Raw genomic sequence first — 15,351 nt, 5'->3', positions numbered from 1 at the left:
GTTGATTTTAATAGCAGTGGCTTCTTTCTCACTCGGTACCCTTTCGGTCAACGGGAAAACTTAACGTTAGTCCACTTTATCTGTTCCCACAACATTTTTGATGCATGTTTGGTGCCATAGTCCTATTTGAAGTCCACATTGGTACCAAGTTTTTGTTGTCTGGTTGATTTGAATTGAGGTTGAAGATTTCAGAGGTCTTTGCATGATGCTATGACCACCACACTTGACAGCTAACCCTAACCCTAACCCTATGCCAAAGGCCAAATACCTAAATTTGTCTCGTCTACCTGCAAAACTCCACAAAACACTTAGCTCGTCTGAACGGGAAGCTCTTGAAATGGTTCAAAATTTAAAGCAGATGAAATGGGGTTCACAACGGACAGTAACAGAGAAGCTAAATATTTTAACTGGCACCCTATTATCATCAAATGTGTGACCGACTGTGTGTGTTTGTGTGTGCATGAAAGGCTCTGCAGGAATCAAACAGCCAGAAGGGCTCCAGCGTTCGAGACAGCGGTTTTGGAGACAGTTGGTACTCTGAGCGAGAGGAGATCTATTCCCTGAGAGGAGGTGGAGGCGGAAGAGGCGGACACAGGAGGGACGACTCGTTGGACAGTTTGGACTCGCTGGGCTCGAGACCCCACAGCATCTCATCCGACGCCACTCTCAAAGGCAGCAGCGAGGGTACAGTAGACGATTCAAGCCGCTTTCCCTTGCCTTTTTGTGTCGTTCGTCCGCTAAATTGCCTGGGTTTTGCTTTTCAAATCTGTGTTTTACTCTAAATAGTAGTGAGTCACTGAGTCTCTAGATCCATACCTCTCAAACTGTGGTCCGAATACCACTTGCGGTACTCTGACTGTGAACTATTTATAAGTTAATTAGTAATAACATAGAGTGAATACACCCCAAACGGACAAAAATATGCTGTGACCACAGTGCTTTTTGCACTTTGATCTTTGTTTCAAGAAAGCAGTACTCACAGAGGAAGTGCAGTTGAGAATATTTAAAAATAAAAACTCTGAGAAAATGAACCACAAACAAGTGCTGGTGTCTATTTTCCTCTGGATGAAACCAGTAATAGTTACTGTTGTTCTCATTGACTGTTCATTGGCTACTGCAGCCCTTTGAACTGCCTTGTTGTTGAAATTGTGCTATGTGAATAAAATTACCTTGTCTTTCCTTACTGTTCACAATAGGCTGCAGTCCGATGGCAATGCATCCTTCAGCAATGTCTCCATTCAAGCACTAAAGAAAAATTTTGGGAATAGAGGTTTTTTGTTTTTTGTTTTGCTTGTTTTGCTACCAGACGTAAAAACAGAAAGTTTCTAACTGCAGCTTCAGCAATTATCGGCCATGTTGGATTTTTAGGTTAAATTGGTTTACCTCTTACCAAACTCTGTCTTTGACTGTTTAGATTTTCAATTCAGAGGGCATTTCTGTCTTGTTTCTTTGTTTGTGTTTGCTTGCTTCACTCTTCCTTTCTTACTCTTTTTCTCTCTTTCTCTCGTTTTTTGTTTTTTTTTTCTCTCTGTCTTTCTTGCTGCGGGTCTTGTACTGTTTTAAAAGGTTTGGATTAGGTGGAACTTGGAACACCTAATATTTCGTGAGGTAATATTTATTTTCTTAAAAGCTAAAGAACCGCTGGTCTAGACCTTCTTATCTTGTGTGTTTGCCTCAATATTTCAAATCCATTTCATCTGTCTGGACGTTCAAATATTTGTGAACTGGGAAGACCCGCCGTCTTGAAAAGCTGACTCCCATTTGTGAAAACAAACGTCTATTGCCATCTAGTGGTAGGCTTGTGGAAGTTCTTTTTTTTTTGTAGAATATCAAAGTACAAAACTTTGACACACTGATGTAAAACGGATTCTCTGGTAATGGACGTTTGTGCAACCCAGCAGTTCTTTTGTGTAACTGGGAGCAGTGAGACATTCCACAGCCTTCCACAGCAGCTTGTAAATGAAGAGGCCTCTGTTCCCCACCCTGCACCCCTCAGTTACTCCTACAAAGTCACTCCAAAACACACACACACACACAAACCTCACTCTTTTCTGGCTTTGTTTGTCTTCTTCTCTTTTCCCTCCTTCTGTTTCGCACCAGTTCTTGATCCTGTCCTGGTTCTCTGTCCAGGTTGTTGCAGCGACACCGAGGCAGACTCCATCTTCAGGATGGCTGACAACAAGAACAGCCTCAGCTACCGCAGGTCACTAGTCATCACGCCTAAAGCCAGCGCCCAGTTTAACCAGTTCCTGCCCACTAAGGACAAGCAGTCGGGCTACGTGCCGGCTCCGCTGAGGAAGAAACGGGCTGAGCGAAACGAGGACAGCCGGCGTAGCTGGGCCAGCTCCAGCTACGAAGAAGATGAAGCCACGCTCACCAGGTACATCGTTTTTTTCCACTTAAAGGTGCTGTTCCTTATTTAGTTCATGTTGGTGAAATATTTGGCTTGTTTAGTTGCCAAAAGTTCACAAAAGTGTGAGCATGGTTGCTTGTGTTTTTAATTTGTATGCTGTGGGATGACGATCTTAGTCAAGAAGGGATTTCCGCTCCTGGCTATGGCGGCAGCCATGTCACCCAGAGCGCCTTACCATCATCAGCTCAACCCCGCTGGGAATATGGTTCAGGGAGCGGAAGCGACACGGACCCAGACCGACCCGACCCCGATCTCGTCCTGGACGATCTGGCAAGCAGACGATTCCACAGTCCCTCCCCTGCTCCTCCCACCAACTTTGCCGTGCCCGTCAGCCCCTCAGCAAGGGGACGGGGGGTTTGGGGTAAAGGCGGCCCCTGGCCCAAGGTCACTGTTTCCCCCACTCAGCTATACGTGACCTGCGACAGGTCAGAGAACATGAAGATGCAGTGTGGATGTGCCTGTGTGATGAGAGATAAAAACCTAATGCTCATCTTCCTCTCAGTTCGCATGGTTTATTGCAGCCATGAGCAACAAAGTATTCTGCCTCTAACACAGCTTCAAACACTTCCGTTTGATGGAGTTTTTGGGGAGAGTGATTTACAGATTCAAGCTGCAGTAAAACCATGTTTGTTCTTTCTTAAAAAAAAAAATGTGGGCTTTGAGTTGGAATTTGATTTTTTTTTTTTTGTGGCATAGGACCTAAAATTGGTTTCTCAGTTTGCCTTGAGTTTGCTTGGGTTTCCTAATCCTTACATCATTTGGTTTGAGGCTGCTGTGCTTTTTTTTTTTTTTTTTTTTTTTTTTTTTTTTTTTTGCGTGGCTTTTGTGAGCTTGGTTCCTGCAACGAGTGATTTTTAATTTGGCACTTGTGGTTGGCTGTCTCCTTTGAGCAGCAGAAGCAGGAAAACGCAGTCCCTTGACCGCAGCCGCGTGAGGGTGGACCACCGGCGGGGCGTGTGCTCCGACAGCCTGTTCAGGTACACGTGCGATGATTCTGAAGAGGATGATGATGATGAGGTGGGCTATGCCGATCCTGTCCAGGATGATCTCTATGCCCGTAAGATAGGCGCCAAACCGCAGCGGGCGAGCAGCGTGTCTTATAACAAGTTCTTACCAAAGTTCTGGACGCCCGAAGAAGACGTTCATGTACAGAAGATCAAACTGGGCTCTCAGAGGAGGCCCTGGTACAAGGAGATGCAAGGCTTCAGGTGTGTGAGAGGGGGTGTGACGGTGTGTGTCGCATTACTGGGGACCAAAATGCAACAGGGGATCGTAACATTTTAGCTACACCTCGGCTTACCCAACGCTTTGCAAGAGCATTCATACTTCTTGAACTTTTTCCACATTTTGCCTGTATGACCGTAAACATTTAGTGTATATTAAAATAAAGATTGTGTGGTTGGGTTTACATTTGGCCCACTTTATTCTGATACACCTGAATAAAATCTAATTAAACCACCTAATCAGTACACAGCAGGGGTGTCATAACCAAACTGTGGGAAGAGCTGGTAGTGATAGAATGTGAAAACGGATAAAAACTGTTTTTGATTTGACTGATGAAATAATATTTAAGTACACAACTGTTATCTTGAAGGCTCTAAAGTCCAGAAGGCCACATGAGAACTTATGGTGGACCTGATTTGGCCCGCAGTTCTTGAGTTTGACACATATACCATTGAGTATGGTGCAGCGAACACGACAACCCAGAGTGCAGCATCTGTATTCCTCCCCTTGTTGCACCCAGTCTCCTCCTAACTCCAGCACCATCTCCACAGTGAAACATGGTGGTGGCAATATCATGCTGTGGGAATACTTTTCCGGTCAGAGTCGGCGTGACAAAAAGTGACAAAGTTCAAGGGGTATGACGACTTTAGCGAGGTGTAAGTCACATTGCTGTTTGTTTTCTTCTTGCTTAGTTTCCTTTAACTAACTGCATGCTAATATAAAAAATATTTTTAATTTATTTAACAGCGCATTTCTTTGCAGTACGACTTCCCAAACTCCTATGAGTCCTGCTTTTATCCTGCGATCGATCGGACGCCCTCTGCTCTGTTCTAACCTCCTCTGTCCCTCTCTCTTCCTGCTCTTCTTGGCTGTAGCCGTCAGCGGTCCGGCTCTTCGTCCGACGACTCAGAGGGCGGCATTGGTCCTTGGTTCTCCTCCGCTCCCCCTTCTTCTGCAACCTCCCCCTCTCGCTCCCACAAACACAAGACCCCGGCTCAAACCACCCTTGTTGTTGGGAAAAGGTCGATACAGCTGCACGACGGTGACGATGCGAGTTCGCTTTAAAGCATCGCATTTTAAATGAACACTACTCCATATGGGGCTGAACTGATTTAAGCTGCTTTCTAATCGACTAATAAAGTAGTTGAGCCGCTGGGGTTGCCTTAACGAGCTCTAACAAGGAGTTTGCTACCCCTTTTTTTGGAAATGAGCTGTATTTAAATTTATTACAGCTTCTACCCAGTTTTGCAATCAACTTGCATTGGTATTATTTCGCAGCTGTGTGCATTTACGAGTAACAACCTCATTTTATCAGCATCTGTTTGAATCAAATGTCCCCTTTCCACCTTTTCTTGCACCTCGATCCAGGTCCCATGCATGCGCTCATCATCTCTCTATCCTTTTCTCTCCTTCTGCTCACCCTGCAGTACTCATGTCCAAGCACACCCTCCCCCACAGCTCCCCAAGATAGAGCCCCCTATTTTAGAGATCCCTCCTCTGGTGTTTGCCCCCGTGGACCCCGCCTCAGGTCCCAGACTGGTCAAAGGCGAGAAGTGGCCTCTTCTGGGGCGCGAAGACCCCAGAGAGCCACCGGACCCCATTGACTATGAAAGCATTGACCCGGACTTGGAGAACGATGACATGTTCGCCAGGCGGACCCTGTCGTTTCAGTCCAACGCAGACCTGGCCGCGTTCAAGACTCGGCTCCCCGCCAAGCGCAGACTCCACTCATCTGAGCCGCAGCTCAATATCGTCACACGGCAACACCTTCGCGGAGACGCAGAGGGAGACGATTTTCCAGACATTGAGCGGGACGATGTCGTTTATCGCAGGGAGAAAACCCAGAGGCAGCGAGCGCTTTCGGGAGCCCCAGACAACTATGCCCCCATGCACGTCCCGGAGCCCTGGGCCCTCCCTGCTGATCTCAAAGCCAGACTCCTCTGCGCCCCCTGCCCTCTGACTCGGGAAGCGGCCGCGGCTGAGCAGGATCAAGCTAAGAATGAGCTCCAGCCAGAAAAGGATGACATGCTGGTTCGGAAGCTGCGAGATTGTTCCGATCAGAGTCAGCAGAGAGGCCCGTTGGCCGGTCGCACAACTCCCTCCGTGCCTTCCTCCTGTAGCAAAGGCGACCTGCAGAGGTGGCAGGCAATCAGGGAAGCCTCTCAGCTAAGATACAAGAGGAAGCTTTTATTGGAGAGACTAGTGGCTCTGAAGGTGTAGAAGCAGATGGATGTGAAACTTCTGATCCGTGTACCATTTACCGCCCCTGTGTCGGATGACACACGAGTCCTGATGGATGTGGAGACGGTCGGAGGTTGAACTTTTGTCCAGTCACGCTCTTGTTTAGAATGAAACGCTGCTTCTTCTTCTTTCTTTTTTTTCACTGGGTCACTTTAAAACATGTTGCTGTAAGCCACATAGAAGGAGATATACTGACATTTGCTGTATAAAAAGTCTATTTAGTTCTTGACATGTTCTGGTATCACGTTGTCACTGTTTGGTGGCTTTGAGTGAAAATACAGTCTGATGGCATTTACACGAGAAGGTTGAAACGAAAAGACAAAATAATCTAATTGGTTAAATTGCACCATATTATTGCTGTTGTAATTGCTATTGGTTATAATGCAATAATACGCTTTTTGCATTTTTCTTTTGACACATTGACATAAGCAAAAAATACAGTACTAAATACCAGCTACATTTAGCTAATTTTTTTCAAGTTAATAATAATTTGTGCTTATTGCCCAGAATAGTGTGTGTGTTTGTCGTTTGGCTCCTTATAGAGTAGCAGGAATGGATCTGACTTGCATCAGCTGTGTAATTAGTTTGGCAATCAACTCATAGGCAATAATGCAGTATTTTTCCAATAATTTAAGAAAGTTTTAGGTCCTTCAGGATAATTACATTTTGTCAATAATTAAGTTGATTTAGTTATTACTTTATTGTTGTAGCTCCAAGAAACAGTGCTTTTTATGCATTGTACGACTGTCCACTGCAGTGATCACGTTTAAAATGAGTTTTTAATTCTGAACCAAGGAGGTAATAACTTTTTGTTTTGTTACTGGCAATATAGCAGTTTATTATTGGATATTAAAAACTTTATTACATTATTGAAAAGGTATTTGTGTGACTAGCTTTATTATATTTGGAATGGCAAAAATGATCACTGTTTTTTGCTGTTATTTTGTTTTTGACAGTGAGCTGCTCATAGCTTACCTGTAGTTTTAAAATATCATAAGAGACTGACTTTGTGGCTTTTTGGGGCAGAAAATATTTACACTGACACAGATGTCTTGTTAGCGTAGTCCTCTTTCAGCCAGCTGACCAGCAGTGTGGAGTAATGGCATCTTGTTAAAAGGGTTTTAAACCAAAGCAATGATAATGATGGAATATTTTTTAAAACATTTGTCTTCCTTGCCCATGAGTAGTTTCAATTTTGTTTCCTCTTATATTGAGAATTAATATTTTATTTTTCTGAAAATGGTTGCGGTTCAGAGGTGCATGTTGTTTACCTTCAGCGTGAACTCCCCGGTTGTGCAGCAAACTTACTGCTCCTGCGTGTGTGGGTGTGGTTCATGAACAAAACCCCCCAAAACTTCTCCTTGACAGGAAAGGATTTCATGACAAAAAACTGGTCCCATACATTTTCATCTTTAGTTTGTTTTCTTGAAAGTCTGAATTTGCCTGTAAATTGTAAATCCATATATTTCTGCTCAATAAAATAAAAGAAACAACTTCATGACTTTGCTTTGGAACCAGTTGAATAACTCCCCGAGCCGTGAATCTGACCCCGAGTTCAGCTGAAAAGAGCATCACGCCAACATGTGAAACTCGAAGCGCAGCAGCAAGACAGGGCAGATGCAAACTACAGCAGCCCAGACTGCAACAAGTCAGGCAGTTTAATGTGCGCCAACAGGGGGTAAAGAAATCCCCCACCTCTCTGAAAGTGCATGTGACGTGTGCGCTCTCTTCGTGAGCAGAACTCAAAGTTTTCACCACAGGCTGGGGGTACAATGCACCCATTTAAGCTGAGTCAAGCTCATCTGGATTTACTTCGCTGCCATGTGTGAAGTTACGCTTGCATCATGGAGTCTGTGGACAGGATGTGTTGCTTAGAGGGAAATCCAAACACATCTCTATTAAGTAAGAAGCTCCATACAGTAGAGTCAGTTTTGGTTCTTGTATGAATGGAGCTTAGGAAGCTTTCTCCACTCCACTAAAGCCTTTTAAAATGCAGGAAATTATCTGAGATTATGGGGTGTGATTAAATATTCCATAGAGTTTTGCACAAAGCACACTGGCAAGCCTGTGTTTTTTTTGTTTTGTTTTGTTTTGTTTTGTTTTTTTCTCAGGGGAATGAGGGTTCATACAGAAAAAGCAATCCATTGCAATAGAAAACTTTCATAGGGCAGACTTGACAGATAAGTAATATTTTTTTACTTGGTGTTCCCATGCCTCTCTTTTTTTAATGCTTCCCTGGGCAACTGCCCATATAATTCATACTGTCAAGTCAGCTATTTCACTCTTTATCTTCTGCAGGCAGGCAGCTGCAAATTTTAGACTTTGGCAAGCGGAGTCATGTTTGTGTTTGGTTTAAATACAAATGAGTTTTAATAAGAGTCTCCACCTGGCCTCCAGCTCTTGACCGGAGTACTGTCAGTCTCACTGTGGGGGGAAAAAAGAAAAAAAAAAAACAGCCTACAGAAATGTGACTTTTGTTGTCTATGATTCTCTCCGGTTCCCCCAGACAGCAGGAAACGCAGGAAAGTTCTGATGGGTGAGTTGACGCGGGCGCCCAGAAATGTGGCATGTTTTGGATTTGCTCGGACCTCTGTCCAGTCGCACCCTGCCTCTTGATCTGCTGTTCTCACTGTTGTTTGCTGCTAACTTTTGACATGCAATATTAAACACAGGGGCGAGTCCAGGGTGGGAGGGTTGGGATTAAGGGCTGCAGAAAGCTCTTTCTTAAAATTACATAAAAAAAAAATATATATATATATATATATATATATATACCATGCTTTCAGAGAATGTACGGTCATGATTTGTCCCCTCAATCTGAGTATCCGGTCTTGGAGATCAGAACTCTATAATGACTCTGGGAAGAGTTACACCAGATTATATAGCTGGTAAAATAAATGTTGAACATGCATTTCACANTATATATATATATGAAAACTGCAGTGTGACCGTTATGACTGGTTAGAGGTCTGAAATCTTTGTGTGACATCTTTAAAGGGAGTTTTCTTTTGTCAACTGTGACCCTTTGGAGACTTTTGTTGCATGACGGTGGGGATGGCAGTCGTAAATTTTATTAACTTACTAATTTTTTATAACCTTTTTTTTTTTTTTTTTCCTGGCTGGTCTTTGTGGTGTGGATACTAACTCCCTAACATGAAAGTCTAACATGATTTCCAGTATTTGCAGATATGGCGGTATGGTAAGAGACGATGCATGCGTAAAATGTTTTTAGTTGAAACTTATGAAGTATGTTTTGTTTTTTTTTGGGTTTTTTTTTGTTTGAAGATTTAACAATTCAAAGAAGGTGACTCTTTTTTTTCTACTATTTTCTCCACTTTTATCGTCCCTCAGGAGCAAATCAACAAGCGACATCCAGGTGGACCCGTCAATCATCCGGCAGAATCGCTTGGAGGAGCTTCAGAAGTACCGAGAACAGATTAAAGAGAGCGAGGATAAGTGGCAGGATGTGAGTATGTTTGATATGGGCACTGGATTTTACTTAGGATTATCCAAGTGAAAGGGGTTTAAAACTGAAGTACAGTGAACTTCAGATTTTTTTTTATTATTATTATTTTCTTTAAATCACTTTCCTCCCATTTCCCTAATTACTAGCTTCAATAAAATACACTGAAGCTGGTAATTATAATGTGACAGAATGTGAAAAGGGCACTGTCTAGCACACGCCTGCGGCCATCTTTCCCATAAGTTTTCTGCATAATCAAGGCAGACAGGAAAGATGTTTGCTTCTGGCAGAGATAACGCTGAAGTGAAAGACGAGCGCATGATCTGTGAGATTAGACTCGCAGCTGCCGGCTGAAATCAGAGCCGTTTGGATTGAAGTCAAAGAGGCAGGAACTGGTTGGTGCGGTGCTGCCCTCTGGCTATTCACTGTTCTCATTGGCAAATGTCCCTGCTGGCAAGAACAACCCCAACAACAGATTCAATATGAAATATTGCTATGATGTAATAACGATGGGGAAGTTACAGAAAATTACTTCATTTTAATAAAAGAACAGCGTTTTCTTGAAATTGATGACAATTATGTACCTGTTTTGTCACTTACTTAATGAGTAATAAAACACCTATTACGTGACAGATGTCTTTATGTTCTCTCTGTTGTACCTGCCTGCTGTCTGATTGATGTCACTGCGAAGTAATGGAGTCCTGAAGCTACATTTAGGTCACACAGTCCCCAAACCACAGGGGAAGCGAGTCGGGAGGAGCTTCAGGCTCACAAATAGAACACCTTCAAATGGAGCCCTGTTTCTTTTTTTTTTTCCTGTTTCTCTCTTCTTTTTTTTTTTCTTCCCCAACTTCTCCATCACACCCCCTAGCTGTCCACGACAGTCTGTCGCTTTAATCCAAACCTCGAGCTTCGATGTGTTAAAGATGCGGCGCATTAGGTGAACTTGGATATCTTTTCTCCGCAGGACTTGAGCAAATGGAAAAACCGGCGCCGGAGCGTGAACTCTGACATAGTGAAGAAGAAGGAGGAGCGGGAAAAGATAGAGCAGATCACGTACGGCAGAGACGGCAGGTCCAAGTCCTTCAAGGAGATCCAAGGCGAGAGGTGAGCAAAAAAAGGGGGAGGGGGGGAGGGAAGCACACCTGATCAGTGTAGAGCATCAGGGTGGTTGTGGTGCTTAATGAGTTTGTTCTTCTTTTGCACCTTTTTACCCTCAGAGGAGGGATGCTTTACTAAGGTAATAAAGGGTAAAAATGTTATTCTGTGTTGTTGTAGAGAAACTGCACGGTTGTCTTCAGTGTGTAAATAAGAATCAGTTTATTATGCCTCATCTCTTTGCATCATACCCACCGCCTCATCTTTAATGTTGCACATTGCCCTCCCTTCCCACTCCCTACCCTCACCTTTCTCTTCCTCCCTTCCACCCGCAGAGAAACTAAAAAAAAGCACAGCATCGGCAGCCGCCTGTCGTCTCTCTCCTACTTGGATGACGACGACGACAACTTATTTGAGAAACCCGTGATTCGCGCGCCGACCCGATCGCTCCCACCCAGAAGCTACACCATCGATGCTCCCTCGTATTCCCCAGAACCCCCCAAGCCCTCTCCGAAAGCCGAGGACCCCCCGGTTGCTTCCCCACGCACTCGCAGACAGCCTTCGCCTCCCACTCCGCAGGAAACCGTGGATGGTCCTGCAGCCAGAAACTCCATCACCACCACCACCACCAGCAACCAGTCTCCAGCAGCTGCATCCTATCAGAAGAGTCCAGCGGAGGAACGCGAGGCCATAAAATACACAGAGAAGACTACGAGGGACGTAGCCCCCCGCTCCTCCTTCGCCTCCACCCAGAAGGAGCTCGAGCCAAGGTCCTCATTGTTGGGAGCGCCGACTGGGGTGGAGGCCCCCTCCTCCAGCTCTCCGGACAGACAACCACAGTCGAGCTCGATGGAACCCAAGCCTCCCGCCGTGTCTCGGGTTTCCGCCTCCCTCCCCAGGAGCTACCAGAGATCGGATAGCGCGCGGCTAACCTCGGTCGTCACTCCGAGGCCCTTTGGGACCCAGCCGTCCCGCATCTCCTCTCTTTCTAGAGCCCACACGGTAAGTGCAGCAAACCGTGTACCAGGCACACAGAGGTGCGTCTCAGTAAATGAGTACTGCGCCGAGTAGATTACCTGTTATGTAGATTCATTACACAAAGAGGGTTTAGTTCTGCTCATTTTGATGAGTCTGGCTTACAACTAATGAGGACACAAAATTGAGTTTCTCTGACAAATGTTCTTTTGCGTGTGAAAATAGGTTTTGGAAAAAGACGAATGTTTATAGTCATGCTGAGAGTAATTAATGAAAAGTTGAGTGGAAGAAAACAGCCTTGTGGTAATAGAAGTACAAGCAGCAGAGATAATAAAACAGCAAAACGCGCTCAGGGTACGCTAGGAAGGTGTAGGAGGCCGGACTCAACAACGTGGATGAGGTGAAGACGGTTATTAGACCTGTGATTCCTTCCCGCCTCAGCCATCGTAGCTCTGGCTTTAGCTCTAGCTATCTTCAACTTTGATCATCTAGAGCTACTGATCAACTCTTTATGTGTTAATCCTCGACAGACGGACGAATCCCACAAGGGTGTCAACGGCAACGTCGATGTTTCTAAGAAGGCGTCTGTGCCGAGCCGGTATCATCAGTACATGACCTCAGAGGACGAGGCTCAGTCCAGTTCTGCACACAGCAGCGATGACGAGGAAGAGGAAGAGGAAGAGGAAGAGGAGAGCACCGCAGCGAAGGGCCTGTCCTCGACTCAGAGCATCAGGTCTCTCCCGTCTCCTGTCAAGAGTGACGTCTCAGTCAGTCCTGCTCCTGGCAAAGAAACCAGCAAGGTACTGGGATTTCTTCTTCTGGTGATATCAGAAAAGGAAAACTCTGCTTCAGAATGATGGTGTTAACAAAGATGTATTTTTATTTTGTTCGTTTTATAATAAAAATTCAATGAAACTAAATTCAGTTTATCTTCAGTTTGTTTGCTGACTAAAATGGAGCAACAAACGATTATGTCAGAAGCTTTTCTGGCCAAATTAAAAAAATAAAAAATAAAGACATAATCTGAAAGATAGTCCATATTCTTATTAAACACCTGCTGTTGTGTGATTTCCAGGAGGATTTCTGTGAGATGCGAATCAGCCTGAACCAGAAACCCAACAGCAGCCGAGACTTTGGCTTCCAGGCTGCCTGGGACTCGACGGGAGCTCGGGTCACGTCCATCCAGCCAGGTGACCCAACACAGCTGAGCTCGAACCCGAACCTTTCACATGAAAAGTCACCCATGCAGTGTTTGCATGTTATTCACAGTAACACGTGGTAATACCGAACACTGGTGCTTTGGCTCCGTTTCATCTCACCTTTTAAGCGCTGCCTGTTAGCCGTTAGCAGGTTTTCGAGTCCACTGCAGTTGTGATGCCAGAACCTTATGTAGGGCAGCGTCTATATGGGTCAGATCTGCTGGGTCTGAGCCTCTCTTTTCTGCTGCAGCTCCCCACCAGCGCATGAACAGTAGGACGTGTATTTTAAGCTATACTGACATCTCGCATCAATTCATGAAGCCTGCCCCAAACTTTTCTTTATACAAACTTAATTCTGTTTATGCAGCTTTTTTAAGTTTTCACCTACATTATCTTGTTGTTGTTGTTGTTGTTGTTGTTGTTTTTTTCTGTTTAAAAGAATCACCTTTAGCGACGTACATGAGTTTGTTGCTGTTTGTTTGAAAGAAAAGAAAAGGCCTAATAACAGTAACAGATCTACATTTTTCCAGTTGGGCGGAAAAATGTCCGTGTTAGGAAATACTTGCTTTTACCAAAATTATTGTTCTGTTTTCGTCGGTTACATTTCTCTCAGTCATTTTTCAAAAACGGAAAAACAACATCCCATTTTGGTCATGACAACTCAGTCTGTCGCTAAACAGACAAATGTTTTAAAAATTTGAAACAACTGGGTAGGAGTTTATGTTGCCGCCACGCACGATGAAGAAAATCGTAATTGCGGTGAAAAGAAATCTGGGCAAAGAAAGGACAAGTCTCCATAGCAACCGTAAGATGCTATCCACAGCACCTGCTAACTGGGTGTTTGGGAGTGTCGGTAAAAGCCCACAATGTTCGACCATCACAAACAAAAATGTGGAGTTTGCTCATTTCTACTGGGTATTTTAACTGTGCGCTTTGCACCTGCTGTTCAGTTCTCGTAGTTGAAGATGCTTCTTTTGTTTACTGATGTTTGAAGCCCTAGACCAGAAGAACTGGAAAAGCTGGGACTGCTCTGATGTCGGTTCTAAAAACGTTCCTTCTTCTAATAAGCCCGTTCTCCCTGTAACTTTCAGGTAGCTCGGCCGAGATGTGCCAGCTGCAGGACGGGGACGAAGTGCTGACGGTGAACGGGCTCCAGGTGGCACAAATGAGTTACGAGCAGTGGAAGTCCAGCTTGGAGGAGGCCCTGCAGAAGGGCAGCCTGGTCATGGATGTGCGCCGTCACGGCCAGCACAGTGAGTCATCTCCGCTGTATGCGTGTGCATGTGTGCGTGTGTGTGTGTGTGTGTGTTTGTTTGTTTGACTGCTGTGAGAGCAAAGAGACTGAACACGAAGGAAAGGTTCAAGGGTTACTCTCCTGCACTGACAATGCTGCTTAATCTCTGGGCGTCGCTAAACAGTTTTGACACTTTAAATTGGTCCGTAAACTATTGTGAAGTCACCCATGAATGATATCATGACAGCTAAATGGCGAAGGACCTGTTGAGGGAGGGCTGGGTGTGTTCTCACCTCTGTGGTATATTTTCTCCCCCCTTCCCTCCCTTTTTTTTTAATTGGCTGGTTAAAAATGTTCATGTTCCATCTTTTGTTTCCTGGTCATTGTTCTTTTTGCTGTCCTTTTTTTTTAGTATCTATAAAACATTTCCCTTTGGAGAGTTAACCCTGTACTGTTTGTCTTTGCAGTCTTTCACTTATATCAGTGTCACCTCAGAACAGAACTAAACTACGCAGTCACTGAAACTAACATAAACGACTTGTCGAATAGTTTAGCAAAGCCAATTTATCTAGTAAAAGCCTATTAATAAATCAGTTTGAGTTTATGACCTCTTTGGGCTGCATGGCTGGGGAAGGTGGTTTCTCTGTCGCCCCCTGCTGTTCTCTACAATAACACCATAACGGCACCTCTTGGTCCCCTGCTTTATAGTGGTGGTGTGTGTGTGTGTACATTCTGCCTCCGGATGTCGGGGTTCACATTGACAGAGTCACGGACTCACATACACTTACATGCACAGATCTTGGGTTTATCTTCAAGCACACCATCTTTTTTTTTTTCTGCCATTGCATTTACTGCATGCAGACTGGGACAGAGATCAACCTTCCCTGCCATTTAAAAGCCATAAGACCATCAATCTGACCAGTACGGATCATCCGATACTTCTAGGTCCTCCTGAGACAAAGACCGCCAACTCCAGCCTGGATTTCACTTCCCGTACCGTCACAGAATCGGTGCTGGCTAAAGAGGCCCCCACTCTGGTGGTAAGTGTTGATATCCACTCGTTTGACGTGAATTTAAGCCGTTTTTATTCCAGTGTTATCTACGAATGCAGTGACCACAGTTTTGCTGCCAGTCTTCAATCTGGCAATTTGGCCAGTGCTAGCTTTAGCTGCAACCGATTTCTCTGTCATTACTATAATTAACCAAATTTTTAACATTTTCTCTAGCCTTCCAGCTGATTGGTCAGTCATGGTCAGGGTAGATGTCACATGACTGCAGACATAAATAAAGACAAAGTAAAATCGGTTTACATTTTAAGTTGTCTTTAGCATAAGAGTTAGCATTACTAACTATCAAATCTAGTCTCTGTGTGCATAGATTGCCAGTTTCCATATCCAGCATGTTTTGTTACAGAAGGCAAAAGCCTGAGAGGCTAAAACAAAGCAACTGTGATAATCTATTAAGTCTTATTGTTATCCGCTGAAATGCTTGCTCTCTCTGACTC

The 15,351-nt window shown here is 44.5% G+C and overlaps 2 protein-coding genes across 14 annotated transcripts in view; both read left to right on the top strand.

The window, feature by feature from the left end:
* LOC103134851 (LIM domain only protein 7) overlaps positions 1-15,351 on the top strand; it is a 60,552-nt gene that overhangs the window by 34,091 nt on the left and 11,110 nt on the right. For 11 of the 13 annotated variants that reach the window (XM_016669003.1, XM_016668994.1, XM_016669004.1 and 8 more), the window contains 10 exons: positions 468-684; positions 2,131-2,380; positions 8,385-8,414; positions 9,230-9,344; positions 10,309-10,448; positions 10,775-11,441; positions 11,945-12,214; positions 12,490-12,604; positions 13,705-13,866; positions 14,709-14,887. In XM_016669003.1, coding sequence (XP_016524489.1) covers positions 468-684; positions 2,131-2,380; positions 8,385-8,414; positions 9,230-9,344; positions 10,309-10,448; positions 10,775-11,441; positions 11,945-12,214; positions 12,490-12,604; positions 13,705-13,866; positions 14,709-14,887 — 2,145 coding nt within the window. The remainder of the gene's footprint in view (positions 1-467; positions 685-2,130; positions 2,381-8,384; positions 8,415-9,229; positions 9,345-10,308; positions 10,449-10,774; positions 11,442-11,944; positions 12,215-12,489; positions 12,605-13,704; positions 13,867-14,708; positions 14,888-15,351) is intronic. The other 2 variants (XM_016669000.1, XM_016668995.1) reach the window with 2 other exon arrangements.
* Positions 4,707-7,377, top strand: LOC107835698 (LIM domain only protein 7-like). The gene has a single exon (XM_016669006.1). It carries the CDS (start codon positions 5,015-5,017, stop codon positions 5,855-5,857), a length of 843 nt encoding a protein of 280 aa, XP_016524492.1. The 5' UTR covers positions 4,707-5,014; the 3' UTR covers positions 5,858-7,377.

This window comes from Poecilia formosa, unplaced genomic scaffold (assembly GCF_000485575.1).
Source record: "Poecilia formosa unplaced genomic scaffold, Poecilia_formosa-5.1.2 Scaffold19, whole genome shotgun sequence".
NCBI lineage: Eukaryota > Metazoa > Chordata > Actinopteri > Cyprinodontiformes > Poeciliidae > Poecilia > Poecilia formosa.
Note: the sequence above shows the minus strand (reverse complement) of the source record. Positions and strands in the feature narration are given on the sequence as shown.